The sequence below is a fragment of the Suricata suricatta genome, chromosome 14, assembly GCF_006229205.1.
Source record: "Suricata suricatta isolate VVHF042 chromosome 14, meerkat_22Aug2017_6uvM2_HiC, whole genome shotgun sequence".
Taxonomy (NCBI): Eukaryota; Metazoa; Chordata; class Mammalia; order Carnivora; family Herpestidae; genus Suricata; species Suricata suricatta.
In genome coordinates, this window is record NC_043713.1 from 88,723,150 (window position 1) to 88,741,633 (window position 18,484).

General features: G+C 60.7%; 1 protein-coding gene and 1 long non-coding RNA gene across 4 annotated transcripts in view; one reads left to right on the plus strand and one right to left on the minus strand.

Annotated features, from left to right (window-relative positions):
• Positions 1–18,484, minus strand: part of GALNT9 (polypeptide N-acetylgalactosaminyltransferase 9) — a 66,048-nt gene that overhangs the window by 28,914 nt on the left and 18,650 nt on the right. For all 3 annotated transcript variants that reach the window (XM_029921286.1, XM_029921284.1, XM_029921285.1), the window contains exon 2: positions 11,457–11,637. In XM_029921286.1, coding sequence (XP_029777146.1) covers positions 11,457–11,637 — 181 coding nt within the window. The remainder of the gene's footprint in view (positions 1–11,456; positions 11,638–18,484) is intronic.
• On the plus strand, positions 1,222–2,266 carry LOC115277256. The gene is made up of 2 exons (XR_003902328.1): positions 1,222–1,331; positions 2,041–2,266. It is a non-coding gene; the product is annotated as an uncharacterized LOC115277256 (long non-coding RNA).

An 18,484-nucleotide genomic window follows, 5' to 3' on the forward strand; every position in this document is an offset into this window, starting at 1 on the left:
GGGCGCTGACTCCACCCATGGTCACATCTCGTGGTGCTCAGGCTCAGGGCTCCCCCGTGTGGGTTTGGGGGACACAGTTGAGCCCACAAAAGACCCTAAGGATGGGGAGGAACCAGCCATGTGAGCACTGGGGGGCACGGACCTCGCAAGTGGGTGCGCTAGGAGCGAGGAGAGGCAGAGGCGGCGCTGGTGCGGCGGGATGTGGGGGCAGCGTGCCCCGACTCGGGGTTCACGGCGCCCCTTTCCACCCTCCGCGATGCCGCCTGCCTCTCCACAGCTTGGGCCGGGAGTCGCGGGGGTTATCACTGCGGGACGCGCAGGGCCCCTCTCCTCCGGCTCCCCTGCTGGCGGTGGGGGACAGGATGCTGGTGGCCCCTGCGAGGAGCCTGTTCTCAGCGACCTTCCACGTGATGTGGGCATTCCCGCCAGACAACCGGCTCTTGCCTGTGCGTGTGGATGGCGGCCACTCACCGCAGCCTCCGCCGCACGGAAAACGTCCTTCCGCAAGCTCACGCCGCTGCCGCTTCCGGAAACACACACGGGGCTCCCAGGCTGCAGCCACTTTGGGGAGAGCACAAGCCTCCCAGAAAAGCGGGGCGACAGAACCTTCCAGAGACACTCCATTCTCTGCTGGGCAGGGACATCCGGCAAATACAATGTGAGGGATGGAAAATCAAGGAAACTGACCTAAGCGGATTTGCCGGTCGCCTCTGTGACAAGTCCAGGGGTGTGGTGGTTTCGGGCCTGCTCGGCCAGGGGCTCGGTGGACGCGGCAGGACCCCGCTGGTGCCTCTCCTCTGCGGCCCTGCTTCCTCCGTCCCGTCTCCAGCGCACGCGCGGGGGGGGGGGGGGGGGGGGGGGGGGGGGAGCCGAGTCTTGTCTCCAGGACACGTGGGAAAGCCTCCTGTGTCTCCTCCGCTGATTGGGCGACGTGTCGTGCTTGGACCAATCGCAGCGTTCCGAGGAAACGGGGCGCTCTGATTGGCTTACACTTGGTCACATCACTTCCGGAGTCCCAGAGTCAGGAAGGAGGCCTCGCGAAGACCACGCTCCACAGCCGGAAGCTGGTCCCACGGAAGACAGAGGAGCCCAGGATATGCTGACGCCCGGCCTCCCGCACGGGGACTCTCTCCCCAGATTTTCCCTCTGCGCTCCTAGCGGGAGGAAGGGCGCGCGACCGTGCTGATGGTTTGTTCCGTGGGCTTCCACGTTGAAGAGTCTTCCTTGTGGTTGTGGGTTGAAAGGTGCCATTTTCCTCCACAAAAGAACCCACGGATATGACCTTTGGAAAATAGGGACTTTGCTGACGCACTTACATTACAGATCTCAAGGTGAGGACACGCTGGGCTTCAGGAGGGCCCTAATTCCAATGACAGGTGCCCATAAAGAGAAAGGCAGAGGGAGGTCTGAGTCAGAGCCAGGGCTGCAGCCGGGCTTTGCGAGGCCTGAGGGCACCGCCCCTCGGGAGTCCAGCTCGCTGTGGGTCACAACCAAGGTTCTTCCGCCAGACATCCCGTAGGGCAGATCTGAGAATGGGGGGGGTGGGGCAAACAACAGTGGGTCACCTCCGCCTCTGATGGGGGCAACCCAGGAATGAGGTGCGCTGGAGCACTGTCGTGGGTGGGCACCTGACCCTGCTCTGAGGAGCCAGGGTCAGACCTCGTGTCTGGTCAAACACCGGGTGATCAAAGAGCAGGTGCATGCCCTAGAGGCCGTGAGGTGACACCGTCCGCATGGAACACACGGGGAAGGCAGGACACAGGAGGGGGGGTCCACGGGGAGCCTGCCTGGGTGTGGGACAACGCCCCGGGCCAGGGTAGCGCGCCCCCGAATTTCCAGCTGATGAAGCAGGCTGGTGCTCTCAGCTCAGGGCTGGGCAGCCTGGACACACACGTGCTGGGTTGGGGCGGTTCTCTGGATGATTTCAGGGCACTCTGTTTTAGGAACTAGTTCGGGGGCCTGAAGTGCACAGTGGACCCCCTGAGCCATGGCATTCACCAGGTAATCTGTCCGTCTTCCTATCTCTGTCTCCGAAACCAGGGTCTGGGAGAAATTCTTCACACGAAGGGATGTTCCTCCTTGAGATTCTTTTCACTTCGTTCCTCCAGCCAGAATAAGTCCCATTTGGGGATTAGAAAATCAACAGGTCACATCTGTTATGGGATCCGGTGCTGTCCAGACGGCCTTATAAAAATAGTCCATTGATTGTGGTCACGACAATTGTAAAACATGGGCTAGATTTAATACAGAGCTTGGCAGACACTGACGCTTCTAGCCCTGGGTGTGACAGAAACTGAGCTGGCTTCATCTCCTGGGCGTGGGCTGTCCCCTCCCTGGGCCCAGGAACACCCACGTGTGTCTGTGAGTGGCTGCAAGACAGCTGGGGGGGACATGGCTGTGGGGACAGCCTGGGGGACACAGGAGTGGTGTAAACGGACGGATGCTGACTTCTGTGTCCGTGTTGGAGACGCGGTTCGGGGCGGCCGGACGCTGAGGTGTGAGCGGCCAGGCCCTTCTGCCGCGTCGCTGTGCCAAGCGTGGGGCGGTTGCCGAGCCTGCCAGAGACGCAGCTCCAGCTTCATCCGCAGGTGCAGGGAAGGAGGGGAGGTCACCCCTCGCCCCCAGGCACACCTCCCCCATGTCCACGTGTGTCCCACTGGCCAGGCTGTGACCTCTTAGCCACAACCACGACCGCTTCAAGGGAGGCAGGAGAGGGGCTTGGGCCCAGCTGAACGTGGGGTTCTGTTGGGGAGGGGGGAGGGGGGAAGGGGGGAAGGAGAGAGGGCGTGGCTGGGGTTGATGGCGCTGCTGCCCCAGGCCCCCGCCACCCATGGGAATGGTGGGCTCCGTGCCTGGAGTCTTCCGAGGGGCGCAAGCCTCTCCCCCAGGCGGCGTGGGAAGACCAGGTCAGCCCGGGGCAGCCTCCACATCTGGACCAGAGGTGTCATCCCGCGAGGCCCGTCCTGCCCACGCCAGCCCCCTCCCAGTCTTCCAGCATGGGGTGCAGCCATGCCCGCCCACTGCGCACCCTGCAAGACAGCGCCAGCTGGGAGGGGCTGGCGTGGGCACTGCGTGCACTCGAAGTTGGGCCCCCATCACTGCCCCACAGGAGACAGGCAGGACACCGTGGGCCTGATTTCCGTCCAGGGGGGGGACGCGCAGGAAGTCCTGGGCCCTGGGGTTTCACAGGACAGAGGCGGCTGCTCACTGCGGCCGGATGTTCTAATTAGTCCTTCCAGCGCATGGGGGGTGACACCACCTCCCCCACTACGCTCGCCTACACTTACGAGTCTCGCCCGTGGCAAACACGTGCAGCTTGCAAGTTGTTTGTATTAGAAACGTGCGTATGCGGCTCACGTTGGCCCAGCACAAACCTGCACGAACATCCTCTCTCTTATTCGTGACGCGCTCCCTTCCCCACGAAAACAAAGCCCGTGGGAGACGCCGAGCGCGCGGGAAGCGGCCTCACCGAGCATCTAGCGGGACAGCTAGTGAAGCGATAAAACCCGTGTCTGCCGCAGTCTGGACAACAGCAGAGTTACCACGCCCTGTCGGGGGGCTGCAGCTCGTGGGCTCGCCTGTGTCACTGGGGCACAGGCCGCATGTCACCTGAAGCAGGCGGCCCCGCGCCCAGCTCCTTCCGCTGATGGTGAAGTTCTCGTCGGCTCGGGACTGCAGTTGCTTTCAGGACTGCGCGGTGGAGCCACAGCTCGGGGACCCTGCCACGGGCGATTCCACGGGTGGCTGGGTGGCTCTCACGAGCTTCTGCTCCCCACGCCCCCTGCCCCGTCTCTTGTTCTAGCCGAAGCCAGTGTGAGATGGATTTTCTGTCACTGGTGATTGAAGGGGTCCTGACCCAGCGCCAGCCCAAACGCTGACCGTACGCACCCTGTGGGGACACCTTCCTTGAGCTGCGGGGTGCCGTGGAGGGGGGCGGGGCTCAGCCTGGCCCAGCACGTCTTGCTGCCACCGCGTCTCGACAAGTCTCCATCCACAGGAGCTGGGCTTTCTCAGCACAGGGCTTCGTCCTAACCCTGCTCTCAGCACACAGCCCCAGCTCGGGGTCCCCTCTCCGTGGCGGCAGGGAGAGTGCCACCTGCTAGCCCCTCGGCTGAATCCTCGGCCAGCCCCGGTACCTGAGACCAGGGTGTCCCCACAATCCTAAGAGGCCGGAGACGGGACAAACCAAATTGCACAGGAGTAGAGAGGAGCAGACAAGCATCTGTCTTCACAGTTGATAGGGCAGATGGACAGACGGACAGGACACCCGAGGAGGGGTCCGCAGGGACTTCTGAGAAAGCTTCCTCTGTTGCTGAACAGAGACAAGACGCGGGAACATGTTTGTTCTAGCCCTTGGGGAAGTTGGTGTGTGAGGATGTGATACAGGGAGCAGCTGCAGCCATGTTGTGCCCATGCGGGGAGAAGCCCGACATTCTGGACGTAGCAGAGCAGAGAACTGGGGAGAGCCCGGGTCCCTGAGGCTGTGAGCTGCTGCCAGTCACACCAGCATGGAGCCCAACTGCACACTTGTCATGTGAGGTCCGGGATCTCATCACCATGCAGCCACTTCCGGCTGAGTTGGGCTTCTCATCTGAAACTGTTATCACCAACCGAGAATACCTCTCTCCCTAGGGGGACCCTACTCCTCCACGGAGTGTCATCCAGCCCGTGTATCCCAAACACTGTCACGCACGGTCTGAAACCTACTCCCGTGCCCCTGAGCTCCTCTCTGCAGGGACCCGCACGCCGCGGCCGCCTCCCACCCGCAGAGCAGGGCGAGGCAACGCCAGTGCTCCGAGCAGGGTCACGAGGAGCAGGAGGCCTTCGTTCTCAGGGCCCCGGGCAGCCGCAGCAGCAGTCCCACCGCCACGGGTGGGTGCTCTGGGGGACCGCTGGCGACGGGCACGCACATGCGCGACAACCCCCAGGTGATGCCAGCCTGGCCACTGAGCGGCCCGCCTCTGCAGGATGCCAGCAGAGCCCCGAAGGTCCCACTCCGAGAAGCCATCCCGTGCGCCCCGTCCGATTCTGGCCTCTGAGTCCAGGAATGTGAATGTAGCTACAGTGGGGAATCCGCTGAGCAAATAAGCACCAGGTGCCCAGCATGTGGGTTGGAGCGAGTGTGTCGGGTCACTGCCGGCGGAGGGGCCGGGCTTTGTGCCTCCAGGGCCGGGGCTGTGACTCGACACCCCCTCCCAGAGCCGGAGAGGCAGTAAATCTTCAACTCAGAGGCGTTTCCGAGAGGATTTATAAACCTGCAGGGCAGAGGGTGGCTACGAGGCTCTTGAAAGCCGCCTCCGAGGGCCCGGCGGCCTCTCAGGAAACGGGGCCGCGGCAGCGACACTAATGGCAATTGATGGGGACGCCCTCTGGGCTGCTGGAGAAATAACCGCAGGTCGGAGAGGGAATGAAAAGCAGCGTCCCTCCCGGGGGAGCAGCGGGCTTCTCCTCCTGACGTGGGGACACACTCCTCTCCTGCAGGAGGCGCGGCGCACACCCAAGGGGCCCGTGACCTCCAGCCACCCCAGGCTCTCCCTCAGACACCCCCAGGGTCTCTGACCTGCCAGAGGCCAGCTGAGCACGGAGGTCTTCTGTCGCCAGTCCCAGCAGCCCCTGGAGCTTCTGAGGACAGACCCTGGCCGGCGAAGGGGCAAGCGAAAGCCTAGGAGGCTTTATAGCCAGCCCTGCCATGTGGACGGGCTCTGCTGCTGAGCCCGCAAGTCCTCAGGCGTGGGAGCAGAGGGGCGGGAGCCTCTGCCCTCCTCTTCAGGTTCAAGCCACCCCCTGGAGATCCCCACCCTCACCGGGGACCCCGGCCCTCCCCATAGACCCTGGACCCTGGAGGTATCAGAGCAGCTGGGACTGGGCGCGAGGTACCTGGATCTCCATCCACTAAATCCCACTTAGAGTCTATGGCCAGGCTGTTCGCAGCTGAGACCGTTAATGCGCACGAAGGCTCTGCAAACACGCAGCAGGGGGCATCGCTGCCCACGGTGTAGGACAAGCTGGGGCGCGGCCGCTCATGTTTATGATCCTGTTTAATTTGGATTTGCCAGACTCCCTTTTATTACCCCGCGGGCCAGTCCTAATAATCTAGATCTATGTTATGTGCTTTGTGGCGTAATTAAAGCTGCTGCTTAATTAGAAAAGCGACCGACCTCCAGACACAGAGAAATCGATACTGTGTCTAACGGGAGAGAGCGAGCGGGAACTCTGGTTTGAGAGTGGACAGAGCTGTTGGTGGGGGTGGGCACACATGCACGTGCATGCACACATGTGAACACACAAATCCATAGGTGCACACACGTGTGCACACATACACACAAATACATGTGTGCATGCATACGTGCCCACAGACTCCCACCCATATGCACGCACACACACAGACATACACAAATACATATGTGCACGTAAACGTGCACACAGGCACATGTGCATGCACACAGCACGTGCAGACATGTGCACGTGCACACACATGTGCACGCATAGGTGCACGCAACCACATGCATGCACACATGTGAATACACAGAAACATAAGTGCACACATGCATGCACACAGCACGTGCAGACACACGTGCACACACGTGTGCATGTACCCATGTGCACAAGGCACACATGCACACACAGACACGCATGCACATGCATACATACATGAATACACAAACGCATATGCACTTGTGCATATAGGTACACATGGGCACGTGCACACGGTGCACACAGCATGTGCAGACACAAGTGCACATGCACACACAAATACATCTGGACACATACAGGCACACACTTGAACACAGCATGTGTCAGCACACACGCCCACATATTAACACACCTACACAGGCACATGTGCACATGCAGTGACAGATACATGCATGTACACAGGCACACGTGCACAGATACAAATGTGCACCCGTTAACACACACGCGCGTAACACGTGTACAGTGCACACATAGGCCCACGTTTCATGTGTGCAGGCTGCACCTATCAGAATCCAGCAGCAAGGCCGTTCCTCGTTGGATGGTGGGCTCCGCACAGCACGAGGCCGTCTAGGGAATCAAACTCTGGAAGCTGGAAATGGGCGTAGACGGAATTGCATTCATGTGTTTATTCACTGGGTCACCCGTAGACGTTTGGTGAGGGGCCTACTGGGTGCCAGGTGTGGCTCTTGACGCTTGGCTACATGGAAGATTCCTGAAAACAACCACTAGCATCACAAACCCAGAGCTCCACACTCTGCAACGGCCCGGCCTTCCTCCCGTGGGCTCATCAACGGGTGGCTACCCCCATCCCCCACTCCTTGCCACAGCAACCCCCACCTGATTTCCTGTCGTGGCTCCTGGGAGGCCTCGGCCGGTGGGCCTGGGCCGGGGGGGGCTGCGTGTGGGCCGTCACCCGGGCTGAAACAGGACCGTAGGGGCTGTAGCGTGTCCGGCCCTGGCTGGCATCTCTCTGTGTGCTCGCGGGCCTGGCCACAGGACGCGCCGAGCAAACACGTTTAGGCTTCAGGACAGGTGGACTGAGCCAGAGCCAAGGGCGGGGGGAGGGGGAGTTAGCCCGGAAGAAGCCCGGAAGCCCCCTCTTCACCTCGGCCCTCCCTTAGCAGACGGCCAGCCAGCCGGTCTTGGGGAGCGGGACACAGATCCCACCCTGGAGGCAGGGGAGGGGCAGATCGCGAAGAGAGTTCGCCTTCGGTCTTGGTCTTCGGGAAACAGCGAGCCACACCGGGCTCTGTGGGGAAGGAGAGATACGGGGGAAGTGCTTGCCACACCCCAGGGTTCGGCAAACTCTGGCCTACGGGCCAATGCAGACACTGGACCTTTCCTGCCTCGGTCTCCTCGTCTTGTAAAGTGTGGGCAATGCCAGTCCTCAAAGCCCTGCCACGGGGCAGCCCCAGGGACTCGCGTGGGCCCCGCACTCGCTGAGCTGCACAAGAGCGCAAGCCCCCCCCAAGGCGCTGGGCCGTGTTCTAAGCCAAGGGCGCTCCAGGGCCGTCCCCGCGCGTGAGTGACCGCCACCACCTGTCCGCCGGGCGACGGCAGCAGGTCCGGGCGGGACAGGAAGGCTCGAAGCGCCTCTTTCCGGTTCATCACGCACACGTGCGTGGTGGAGCCGCTCTGTGCAGGTTGCAATCACAGAGCCTCCTCTTTTCTTCTTGGGAAAGAAATGGATATAAATAAACATGCAAAAAAATGAAACCCGCACCCCACCCCAGGGAGGCCGGGCGCTGTGCCCCTTCAGCCAGAGTTTCCGTAAAGTCAGGTTTCTGTCAGTTAAGGCGCCTGTCAATGCGGGCCCCTGACGTCTTCTTCTGCAACGTGAGGCTGACAGGGAACGGATCGCCCCTGTCAGTGTTTATTCTGGCAAACGGAGCCTTCCTAGAGAGCCGCTAGGGGAAGGGGGGTCTCAGTCCTCAAAGGGAAGCCCAGGGGGCATCGCGGCGCAGGCAAATCCCAGCGGAGTGAGGTGCGGGAGCAAAGCGCAGGGATGTGCCAGATGGGGCAGGGAGAGCCCTTGCACCTTGAAGAAGCAGGAAACACAATTCAAATCGATTAAGCAAAAGATTTACAAGCGTGTGTATGTGTGCACGCTCGCGAGCTAATTTACTACAGAGCCTAGAGGACTTTTCATTTGTTTACAATGCATTGCGATGCTAGCTTCAGGAACAGCTGGATCCAGGTGCCCCTACTATAGCACCTGATTCCTCCCCACCTCCCAGCTCGGCCAAGCCCTGCGCTGGATTTTCCCTTGGGTTTCAAGGGTGGGTTGCGGGAACTCCAAGCTTTCCCTTCATGATAATAAGATGGTGCAGCTCACCAGGTTCCCATTACTGCAGTTTTACTTTGACTGAAAGACCTGAATTTTTCCGCAATGACCTGAGGTAATTCCAAGGTGCACTCTGATCGGACTGGCCCAGACCACGTGACAGTCCCGAGCTAGTCACTGTGGGTGGACATGATGCTCTAATCACCTTAATCCCGAGTCTGTGATCTGCCCGGCAGCTGGAACAGAAAGTTTCTGCGGGTCCCCAAGTGGGAAGGGGGAGCTGGTGCCCAGAGAAAGAGAACCGGGTTCCGGACGCAAACGATTGCATCTATCACACTCTCCCGTCTGTTGTACAAATGCAGTGCCCCGACGCAGGGTGGCGCAGCAGGGCCACCGGGAGAGCCCTGCCCCCAGCCCAGGGCTGGCCACGGCGGGACAGGGGCCGGCACCCTGGACCCATGGGCTGGAGCTCATCGCCTCCCTCATGGCCACAACTGCTATCAGATGAAGATGAGGACGCAGACAGGGACACATACCACCTCTTACTGCTTCCGAGTCTCTAGAGGCTAGAAGCCCCCGGGGCTCCGAGTGCCAAGATCATATCAGTGACATGGGGGGGGGGGGCACTCCTTGCACGTGCATGGAAAAGGCCTGGCCCTTGTCAGCCCCTGGAGGTGACTTCTGAGCCCTTGGGACATCCTGCCTGACAACAGTGTCACTGCTTATGTGGGGCCTTGGGCCTCTCGGGATGCCTGTGCTGCAGACTGCTTCCCGCTGAGCCTGGAGCCACAGTTTCAGCCAGACCTCTGGGGGCCGGGGACTGAGGTCCCGGCCAATAAAACCCCGGCCACCAGGGCTCGAGTGAGCCCTCACTGTAATTCTTCACGTGTCCAGCCACTCGTCATTGCTGGAAAATTAAGTGCTGTCTATGTGACACCCTGGGAGGGGCAGCTGGAAACTCCCACCTGCCACCCCTCCCCCCCAGCCCCCGGCCCCCCGCCCTGTTCTCCGTGAGGTTATTCTGTCCTTTAACAAACCGCCTTGGGGTGTAACGGCCTCGCTGAGGGAAGTGAGTCCCTCCAGTGAGTTACTGACCCTGGGGCGGCTCGGGGCTCCTGAGAGGCACCGGGTGCCCAGCTCGGAGCCAAGAACAACCCCCAACGACAGCAGCAGTGACCGCCAACTGATTTCAGTCCAGCTCCAAAGGTCAGGGCACACTGGTGGCCGCTCAGAACGACCACGCACACTCATGCGTGGGCACACGCACACACACATCCACACGCACGTGCACACAGTGCACTCTCATACACTCACACGCACGCCCATTGAGCACGGATTGGGTACGTCCCAAACCTGAGTCACTCAAGCCCGTCTGTGACTTTGTCGCATCTAGACGTCACCTGCGTCTGTTTTACACTTAATTACATGTTTGACTCGGAGAAAGACCATTCCATCTCACAACAGGAGAGCCGGCCTTACTCGCGCGGAATTAACGGTGTCCTCGAAAACAAACCAATGTTCTCACCTGTGGCGGTGGTTGAGGCCGCGGGAGCGCGCGCTCCAGGCCTCCGCATCGGGGGCCCCCCAGGCAAGGAGGAGTCGCTCTGGGATCGAGTCAGGTAAAGCGGGGGAGCCAGGCAGTGAGCTGTCACCGCGCGGCTCCAGAGAGCAGGCGGCACCTAGTGTCCCCTCCGGGCCACGGACGCACACCAGCCCCGCGCGGACAGACGCGCGCTCCCGCCAGCCAGCGCGCGCTCACGAGAGACACCTGCTCACCCTTGGTCTGTGGGCGCTCAGAGCAACTGACCGGGAGCTGGCGGTAGGACATCCTGCCACCCGGCCTCCCGGGCCAGCCTGGAGGCCGCCTCCTGGTTCCTGAATCCCAGACTGCCCCCCCCACCCATCGCGTGCGCTCCGCCTGCAACCACGCCCAACATGCACCTGCCCGTGCTTCCTCCTTCCGGGCTGCCTGCCGGGATCCGATCCGGGGACTTCCAGGACCACTTCCCACACCAGAGCCTGGGAAACGCAGTCCAGAAATGCCCCCGCCCCCTTCCCTATAGTTTGCTCCAGGGCCCAGGCCCCGCCCATCACCCCTAGGGCCCAGCCCGGGCCTGAGCACCTCCCGGTCCAGGGCTCCCTGCCCACCGCCTGGTTTCTGCAGACAAAGCCAGAGAAAGAAGCTGGGCTGGGCCTGACTTTCTTTTCCAGGGCCCAGGTGCCAGCTTGGCAGACTTTATTCACGTAATGACGTCTGCTTGATACGGCATTTTGTTCAAATTTTGTCCCCGCCAAGGGTACCTAACAAGCTTTCAAACAGGATGCAATGTTGCAGACCAGGACCCGGTCCTGAGAGGCCACAGGCCAGGCCAAGCCAGCGATGGACTTGGGGGGGGGGGGGAGGGGCAGGAATAGCAGACGCCTTTAGATGGGAGTTGGGGGGGGCACTGCAGTTATGGGACCAGAAGCAGTGACACATGCCCAAGCCCCAAACCCGGCCTTCTTAGGCCTGCGCACCCGCGTCCTTGTGGACGGACCGCGACCAAAGGCAGAGACACCAGGGGCTGGGGCAGTCGCAGGTGTGGACTCCACGTGCAGGTCCCGACCGAGTGCCGCCTGCACGGCCTTGGGCGGGCACGTCTGAGCTCCAGGCCGAGGCGCGGGGCTGTGGGGGCTGCGGGAGGCGGCGCCTACTCACTTTCTGGGCCTGTAGTCCGGGATGGTCCTGTCCAGGGAGATGCGGTCGCTGAGCTGCGCGTTGTACCCGTATTCCTCGTATTTGCCCTCTGCCTCCTGGCTGTCCTCGCGCAGGGTGGCCGCCATGCCGCCCTGACCCAGGCCCCCAGGCCCCTCCACCAGGCCGATGGGCTTGGCGAGGCCTGGTGGGAAACGGGAAAGGAGGGCGGTCAGCCAGGCCCAGGGACCCTGCGTCCTCCCGCGCCTGCCCCCAGCCTCCGCTGGCGGCCCCTTTCTTTCAGGCCGAACTTGGCCAACCCCCTGCTCGCTGCAGGACCCAGACTCTCAGAATTTAAGGAAAGTCTATTAATTTAAAAAACAATTTTTTTTTAAGTTGACTTTAAAAATGCATCTTCACCGGCCCCGATGTTGTGGGTCCTGCTGACCGGCCCACAGTGGACGCTAAGCTGCAGTGAGTACCCGCAGGCGGGGGTCCCAGAGCATGACCCCCGGCCACACCTCGGAGGGCGGATGGGGCGGGGCTGACCTGGGCCCCGCCCCCCAGACGTGGGCTCTGGGACAGGCGACAGGGCCACCAAGCTTGTGTGCACGTGGGCTGCCTGAGAAGGCCAGACCAGGGCCTTGTTCTTCTGGAACGTTCTTTTAAGTGCTCACTTGTGCGAGAGGGGAACATGGCTCCGAGAGAACGGACACCAGGGCAGCACCCACCGGGCGTGGGGACAGCACCCTGGCTCTCTCTGGGGCGGGGGCCCTGGTCCCAGCCCATTGGCGTTTCCCAGCATGCAGTCGGCCTTGGCCCGAGGCACAGGGCCCCCGGAAGACATCGAGGTCACTGAGGCAAGGGGCCTTGTTTGTGCCACCGCCCCCTTGAGGTTTGTTACCCTCAGTGATACCCCTGTGGGTGCAAACCGAAATCCAGGCTGTCACCGCCCCCAGTCGGCTCCCACACCTCCCCTTCCCGCGCTCCTATAGCTGCTGCCCTGCAGTGGAGCTGCAGGCCACAGAACCTCAGCGTTTTCTGGAATCCTCCATCCTAAACCGGCAAACCGGTGTTGGTATTTACGTAGGACTGGACGATATGCATTGGGTGTAAAATTGAAAAATTATGTGGCACATAAATCATTTCCGCTTCTTATTTTAATATTCCAAAAATATATATAATCATGGTATTTTTAAACATCCCTGCTGCACCGAATTTTCTGCTTCAAAAAGTCTGTAAATAGCTACCTCCCAAAGGCAGATGTGCCTCCAAACCTGAGGGGACACCAGTATTGCTGCTCAGGGCCAGGACGGGGCGGGGGCGTGGGGGACCCAAGGAGTGGGTCCTGGAGGGGGTGAGGCCTGGGGTGGGGAACTGTTGGGGACAGGGGTATGTGAAAGCCCACAGATAGGGCCTGGAGGGTGGGACCCAAGGGTGGGGCCTGGAAGGGGTGCATAGGGGTGGGGGTGGAGGGGCTTGGGGGCCAGGGGGCGGGGCCTGGAGGTGGGGGCCCAGGAGTGGGGTGGGTCTGGTGGGGGCTGGACAGGGCTGGGGCTGGAGGAGTGGCAGAGGCCCAGCCAGTGTGGTCAGGCCCAAACTCCCTGGGCTTCTTCAGGTCACGTTTAAAAGTCACTTAGAAAAGTGAGATACACACATGTCAGAAAATCGGAACAGTCCAGAAAGCTCTGGAAAGAAAGACCTGTGCTTTTCCCTCTGTCCCCGCACATGCGCAGGGCTCTCACATGGCTCTCCCTGGACGCCTGCAGGGCGCTTGGGGGCCAGTCCACCCGGCCACCCCCTCCCGAGTCCCCGCTGCGGCATCATGCTTGGTGATGCCGGGGGTACCTTTGTGACCTTAAGAGGAATATTTCGGTTCTATTTCTGGAAGCGTCACTTTACACAGAGCCTGCTGACTCCCTAGCGAGTTTAAGGAAAAATTAGCATTCTCCCGGGAGTTCTGCTCAACGGGTGTAAGTTTCATTTACATAAAGAGTTTTCCAGTTATACAGACTCTAAACGTATGTGAATAAGCTAGCGGTCTGCCACGGACACCGTGCTGCGTTAGCAACACTGTATCATACACTGAAAATTTTGTCAAGAGGGCAGTGTAAGTGTTAAGTGTGCTGACAACAATAAAAACCTAAAAATAAGACGGTGAATTACCCCCCGAAAGAAATAGCTACGCCATTGCTTCCACATTGTCCAAGGTCACTTAGAACATCTAAGTTTGCTCTGTAACCGTGACCCAGCCCTCTTTACTGGTCTGTAGGTTGGTTCTAAAATGAGGAGCGAGCTTTTCAGACCCCTGCTCGATGTGGGGCTGGCTTCTGGGGAGCCACCCTGCCCCCCACGCCCCTCTGATCCGGGGGAGCCACACACACCCACGCCCCTCCGATCGGGGGAGCCACCCCCCTTGCGTCCCTCCGATCCGGGGGAGCCACACACACCCACGCCCCTCTGATCGGGGGAGCCACCCCGTCCCCCTGCACCTCTCCCATCAGGGGAGCCACCCCCCCACCCCGCGTCCCTCCGATCCGGGGTAGCCACCTCCCACCCCACACCTCTCTGATCAGGGGAGCCACCCCGACCCCCGCGCCCCTCCGCCCAGAGCTTACAAATGTCAAGGGGGCATCACTTGCTTTTCAGACACTGTTAATTTCCCAAAATTATGTGTATCTTTGTGGCTTTAGGTTTGGATCCTGATTTTCGATGCCTTTTTAGGGTGAAGAGGTACAGTGATAACAATATTCACACAGCGTGTGCCCTGAATGTTTGGCCGCGGAGGTGTGACCTTCAGGCACCCAGACAAGAAGCCCCTCCCTCCCTCCACACTCCCCACTGGAGGCCTTCACAGGGAACATTCATCCAACCCCTCCGCCCTGAACAACGGACACGTCCTCCCTGGAGCAAGAAACAGCTGCCAAAATCACCCACATAAACATGTCAGTACTTAATCTGCCTCCCGCCCCCCCCACCGACACCATAGAAACGCGCTCCCCCGTCCCCGGCACGACCTCTCTGACCCTCTCCGTTCGGACCAGTGACCCTCGCCCGGAAGCGCTCCCGATAAAGCCTTTTTACTTCCGTATCTGGTCTCAGTCTCTGCATCGAGTTCACTACATTACATTGTAGACATAGGAACTCGGCCAGCAGTCACATGCCCCCAGGTCCCTGGGCCCCAGACAAGAGCACCTGCTCCGGGGAGGCTGGCGGATTCCAAGGGGAAGGGAGGCAGGAGGCCTGTGACCCAGGAGAGCGCGCGACGCCAGGGTTCCGTAACTGTGAAATTTGCACAAGGTGCTTCGGCGTTTTTGTGCTTTCACACAAAGTGAAAGATGGATGTCCCCATCCTGAGGGAGCACCCCAAACACTGATGTGGAGCGAGGCACCAGGGAGCAAGGCCCGGGGTGTTCCGAGGGCGCCGCTGGGGGTGGGGGGACATTGCAGCCAGAGGCTGGGGGCTGGGCTGACACCCGGTCCTGTTCAAGTCTATCTGCTAGCCCTGAGAGCCAGGGGCCCGGCGCTGAACCCCGGGGTGCTGGTTGGTGGGAGAGGGGGTCCCTGGCAGCTTCGGGGTGCTGGGGACCCCTCATCAGCTCTTAGAGAAATTCCATAGATTCTCCTTGGTGGTGATCATGCTGCAATGTCCCAGGAGCACAGAATCAGGGGACACTGGCTGTTGCTCCCGGGGACGCGTGGGGCCAGCTTCCCGAGAGCCCTCAAACCACCAGGACGCAACCGGGTTTTACATAAAGTCACCTCGCTGAGTCATCGGCTGGCAGTGTGTAACTCACATGTGGACGGGCCCACGTGCCACACACGTGTTCTTGGCAAGGCACCAGTCTCGGTGGCAGGCCCGGGACGGTGTGAACATCGAGACCAGCAAAGCAGCATGGACACGTGAGAAAGAGGCGCTTAGAGACCTGGAACAGGACGCTCATCTAGGCTGGAGGCCTGGGGCGGGCCAGGCCGGGTCGCCCCAGGCCGGCCTCAGAGGTCCCGCCGCCACCACCACCACGAAGATGCCCCAGCACCGATGTGGGTAGAAATGAACCAGCGAGCGGGCTGTATGCCAAAGCGGCCTCCCCGAACGACGTGAATGAGTGAGCCCTGGAGGGTGGGCAGCGCCGGTGCCCCCCGGGCCGCACCCTCCATGGCCCACCACCTCGGCCCTGGGGGCAGGGGCTCCTCGGAGGAACAGGGGCTGTAGTCCAGGGGGCCCGATTGGGACACAGACAGCAGGCGCCCACGTGGAGTGGCAGGTGCACAGGTGTGGGGTGGGCGGAGCACTGGCATCTCCAAGAAGCTTCCAGACATGCAGATGCTGCCTTCCGGGGACCCCACTTCCAGTGGTCAGGGGCTCCTGGCCTTTTGTGGGGGCGAGTTGTGTGCTGCCGGGTGTGGAACCTGCCTGTGGCTCCAGGTAAAGGCTCCAAGCTGGTCACTCTGGGCCTCACCCTGGGCCCTGACCCCTGACCTCTGAGCAGCCGTGGCAGCTCTGAGGGGCTGGCCCTGGGGATACCGAGGGGGGAGATGGTCAGAGCCGCCAGCCCAGTCAGGGGTCCACCAGAGCCTGAAGATCTGTTACAGCTCCGCCGATTCAAAACTGTAGATGTGACTTAGTTGTAAGGAGTCACGCACGCCGGTGCCTCCCTGTGGGGTTTCCAGGACCAGGTCTTCCCTCTTTCTGGGATGCCCAGCGTTGGCTCAGGTCTCTCACGAAGGGATCGTTCTAAAGAGGCAGGACTGCCTGATCCTCGGGGAACGAGGGCAGACGGAACCAGAAGAAACTTGTAAAGACTGAAGGCAGCCTGTCGTTACGGGGGTCCAAGGCCCAAATTCCACTGAACCGATGGCCGACAGCGGGCCAAGCCCCCTGGGGTCCATACCTAAACACACCTAAAGACACGCTCTGTCCTCATCTCCCAGCGTTCTGGCTTCCGAGCACCTTCGTTGGGCCTGGTGCGGGGTGGAGGAGGGTGGGAACCACTCTCAGGGGCTCCTGCTCTGGTTAGCCAGGCCACCAAATGGGTGACCCGCAGGCTCGGTGGCTGTGTGGGTGCTGGCCCTCGGACTCTGGCCGTGGCCTTATTTGGAAAGGAGTCTCTGCAGAGGGAATTAGTTAAGATGAGGTCATCCTGAATTGAGGTGGGTCTTCACCCCATGGCTGGGGTCCTCAGAGGAAGAGGGGATTTTGCACACAAAGAGAAGATTGCCATGCGACAGCAGAGGAAGAGCCTGGAGCGCCGCGCCCCCTGACTCGGGGCCACCAGAAGCCGGACAAGGCAGGACACACCCTGGAGCCTCTGGAGGGGGCAGGGCCCCGCTCCGCCTCCACACGGTCCACGGCGTGTCATGCTTTGTCAGGGCAGCCCCGAGAGACCAGGACCCGCTGCCCACACGGCCACCCAGGCCTGCAGCCAGCAGACAGTGACGACTGGACACCTGATGTGAACCACACACCCGCTGCTCTGGGGCCACCCTCCTGCGCAGATGTGGGTGCGGATCCCAAAGGCACCCGCGTCTCCCAAACGGGAGTGAGGGATGGTTTTCCTGCTAGGAATATTCCGCTTCCTTCCGCGGGTGACCTGGAGCCCCGCACACTTGGTTCCTCCCTTGAATGGGATTCTGAGAACAATGGGAAATTGGCATGCATTAGCTCAGCCTTTGAAATGTCTGTTCAATGACTAAGCAAACAGAAGCCACACCTTCTACTTGTGACTCTGGGACTTCCGGAGGTCACAGGCGGGTTGTGACAGCGGACGGTCATTGCACTGGCCAGTGGGATCTGCTCTGCTCCGTGGTGGGTCCTACACCACGTGCTTTTATCACTGCATTTCATAGAGGGGACCCCTGAGGCTCACACTGGCGTCATGCCTCTTGCCCACGTGCTTTAAACTTTAAATACTCAAAGAATTTTATTTTATTTTATTTTTTAAGGTTTATTTTTATTTATTTTTGAGAGAGAGACAGAGACAGGGCATGGGGGAGGGGCAGAGAGAGAGGGGGAGAGAGGCAGAGTCCCAAGCAAGCTCCTGGCTATCAGTGCAGAGCCCAACACGGGGCTCAAACTCATGAACCGTGAGATCATGACCTGAGCAGAAATCAAGAGTCGGACGCTTAACCGACTGAGCCACTCAGGTGTCCCAAAAAAGAATTTTAGAGGGAAACAATAAAGGTCACCAATGTTACCTTTTGCCATCAAGGATATTAATGACAACGACGTATCGCCGTCAGGACCACCGTGCCGCACTACAGCAGGAGGAAGAAGGGTCCCTGGCGCGCAGAGCGCTTGAACGGCGCGCATGCGCACCTGGTGCGTGAGGGCCCGCCGCATCCGGCTGCCGCTCCCGGCGGGCCCGTGCTCCTGGGGGCGCCCCGGGCGTGGCGGCCGATGAGAGCTCTCGGCGCTTGCTCGTGGACAGGTGCATGAGTGGACACTCCCCCCCGCACAGGTAAAAGGGCTCCCCCGTCTGTGGGCCACCCCTCCCCAGCCCGAGGCCGGGCTGATGGTGCAAACACCCACACCAGTGTGGCATGCGGCCGGACCCGCTGGCGGTGGAGAACGAGTTGGGCCGTATCACAGCACCCAGACTGAAAACAGGCCTGGCTTTGGGCATCCGGGGAACCCCTTTCACATCCAAGAGGGACCTTAAGCCTTCCAAAGAGTGGGCTTCCAGCAGGTACTCTGGAACCTTCTTCTGCTCTGCAGGAATCCCACGATGACTAAGCCCTCCCTGGCTCCCCCAGTGTTGCGGGCTCCTGCGCTGCCCTCGGAGAGGGCCGAGGGGATGTGCCCGAACCTGGGCCTCTGGCTGGAGACACCCACGTTCTGCTTTTTGCTTTCACTTGAAATTATTGTCAGAGTGTCTCCTCTGTGATTATATGTAACCCTCAATTATAACTAATAATTACCTCCTAACCTCCTAGAGGCTATTACATGGTCAAATGGATACATACACATTTGCTTGATGGTGCCTGCGTGTTTGCACATGTTTGGTGGCTCCAGCCCTCCCGGGGGTCAGCCCCCTCGCGCACACGGTGTGGTT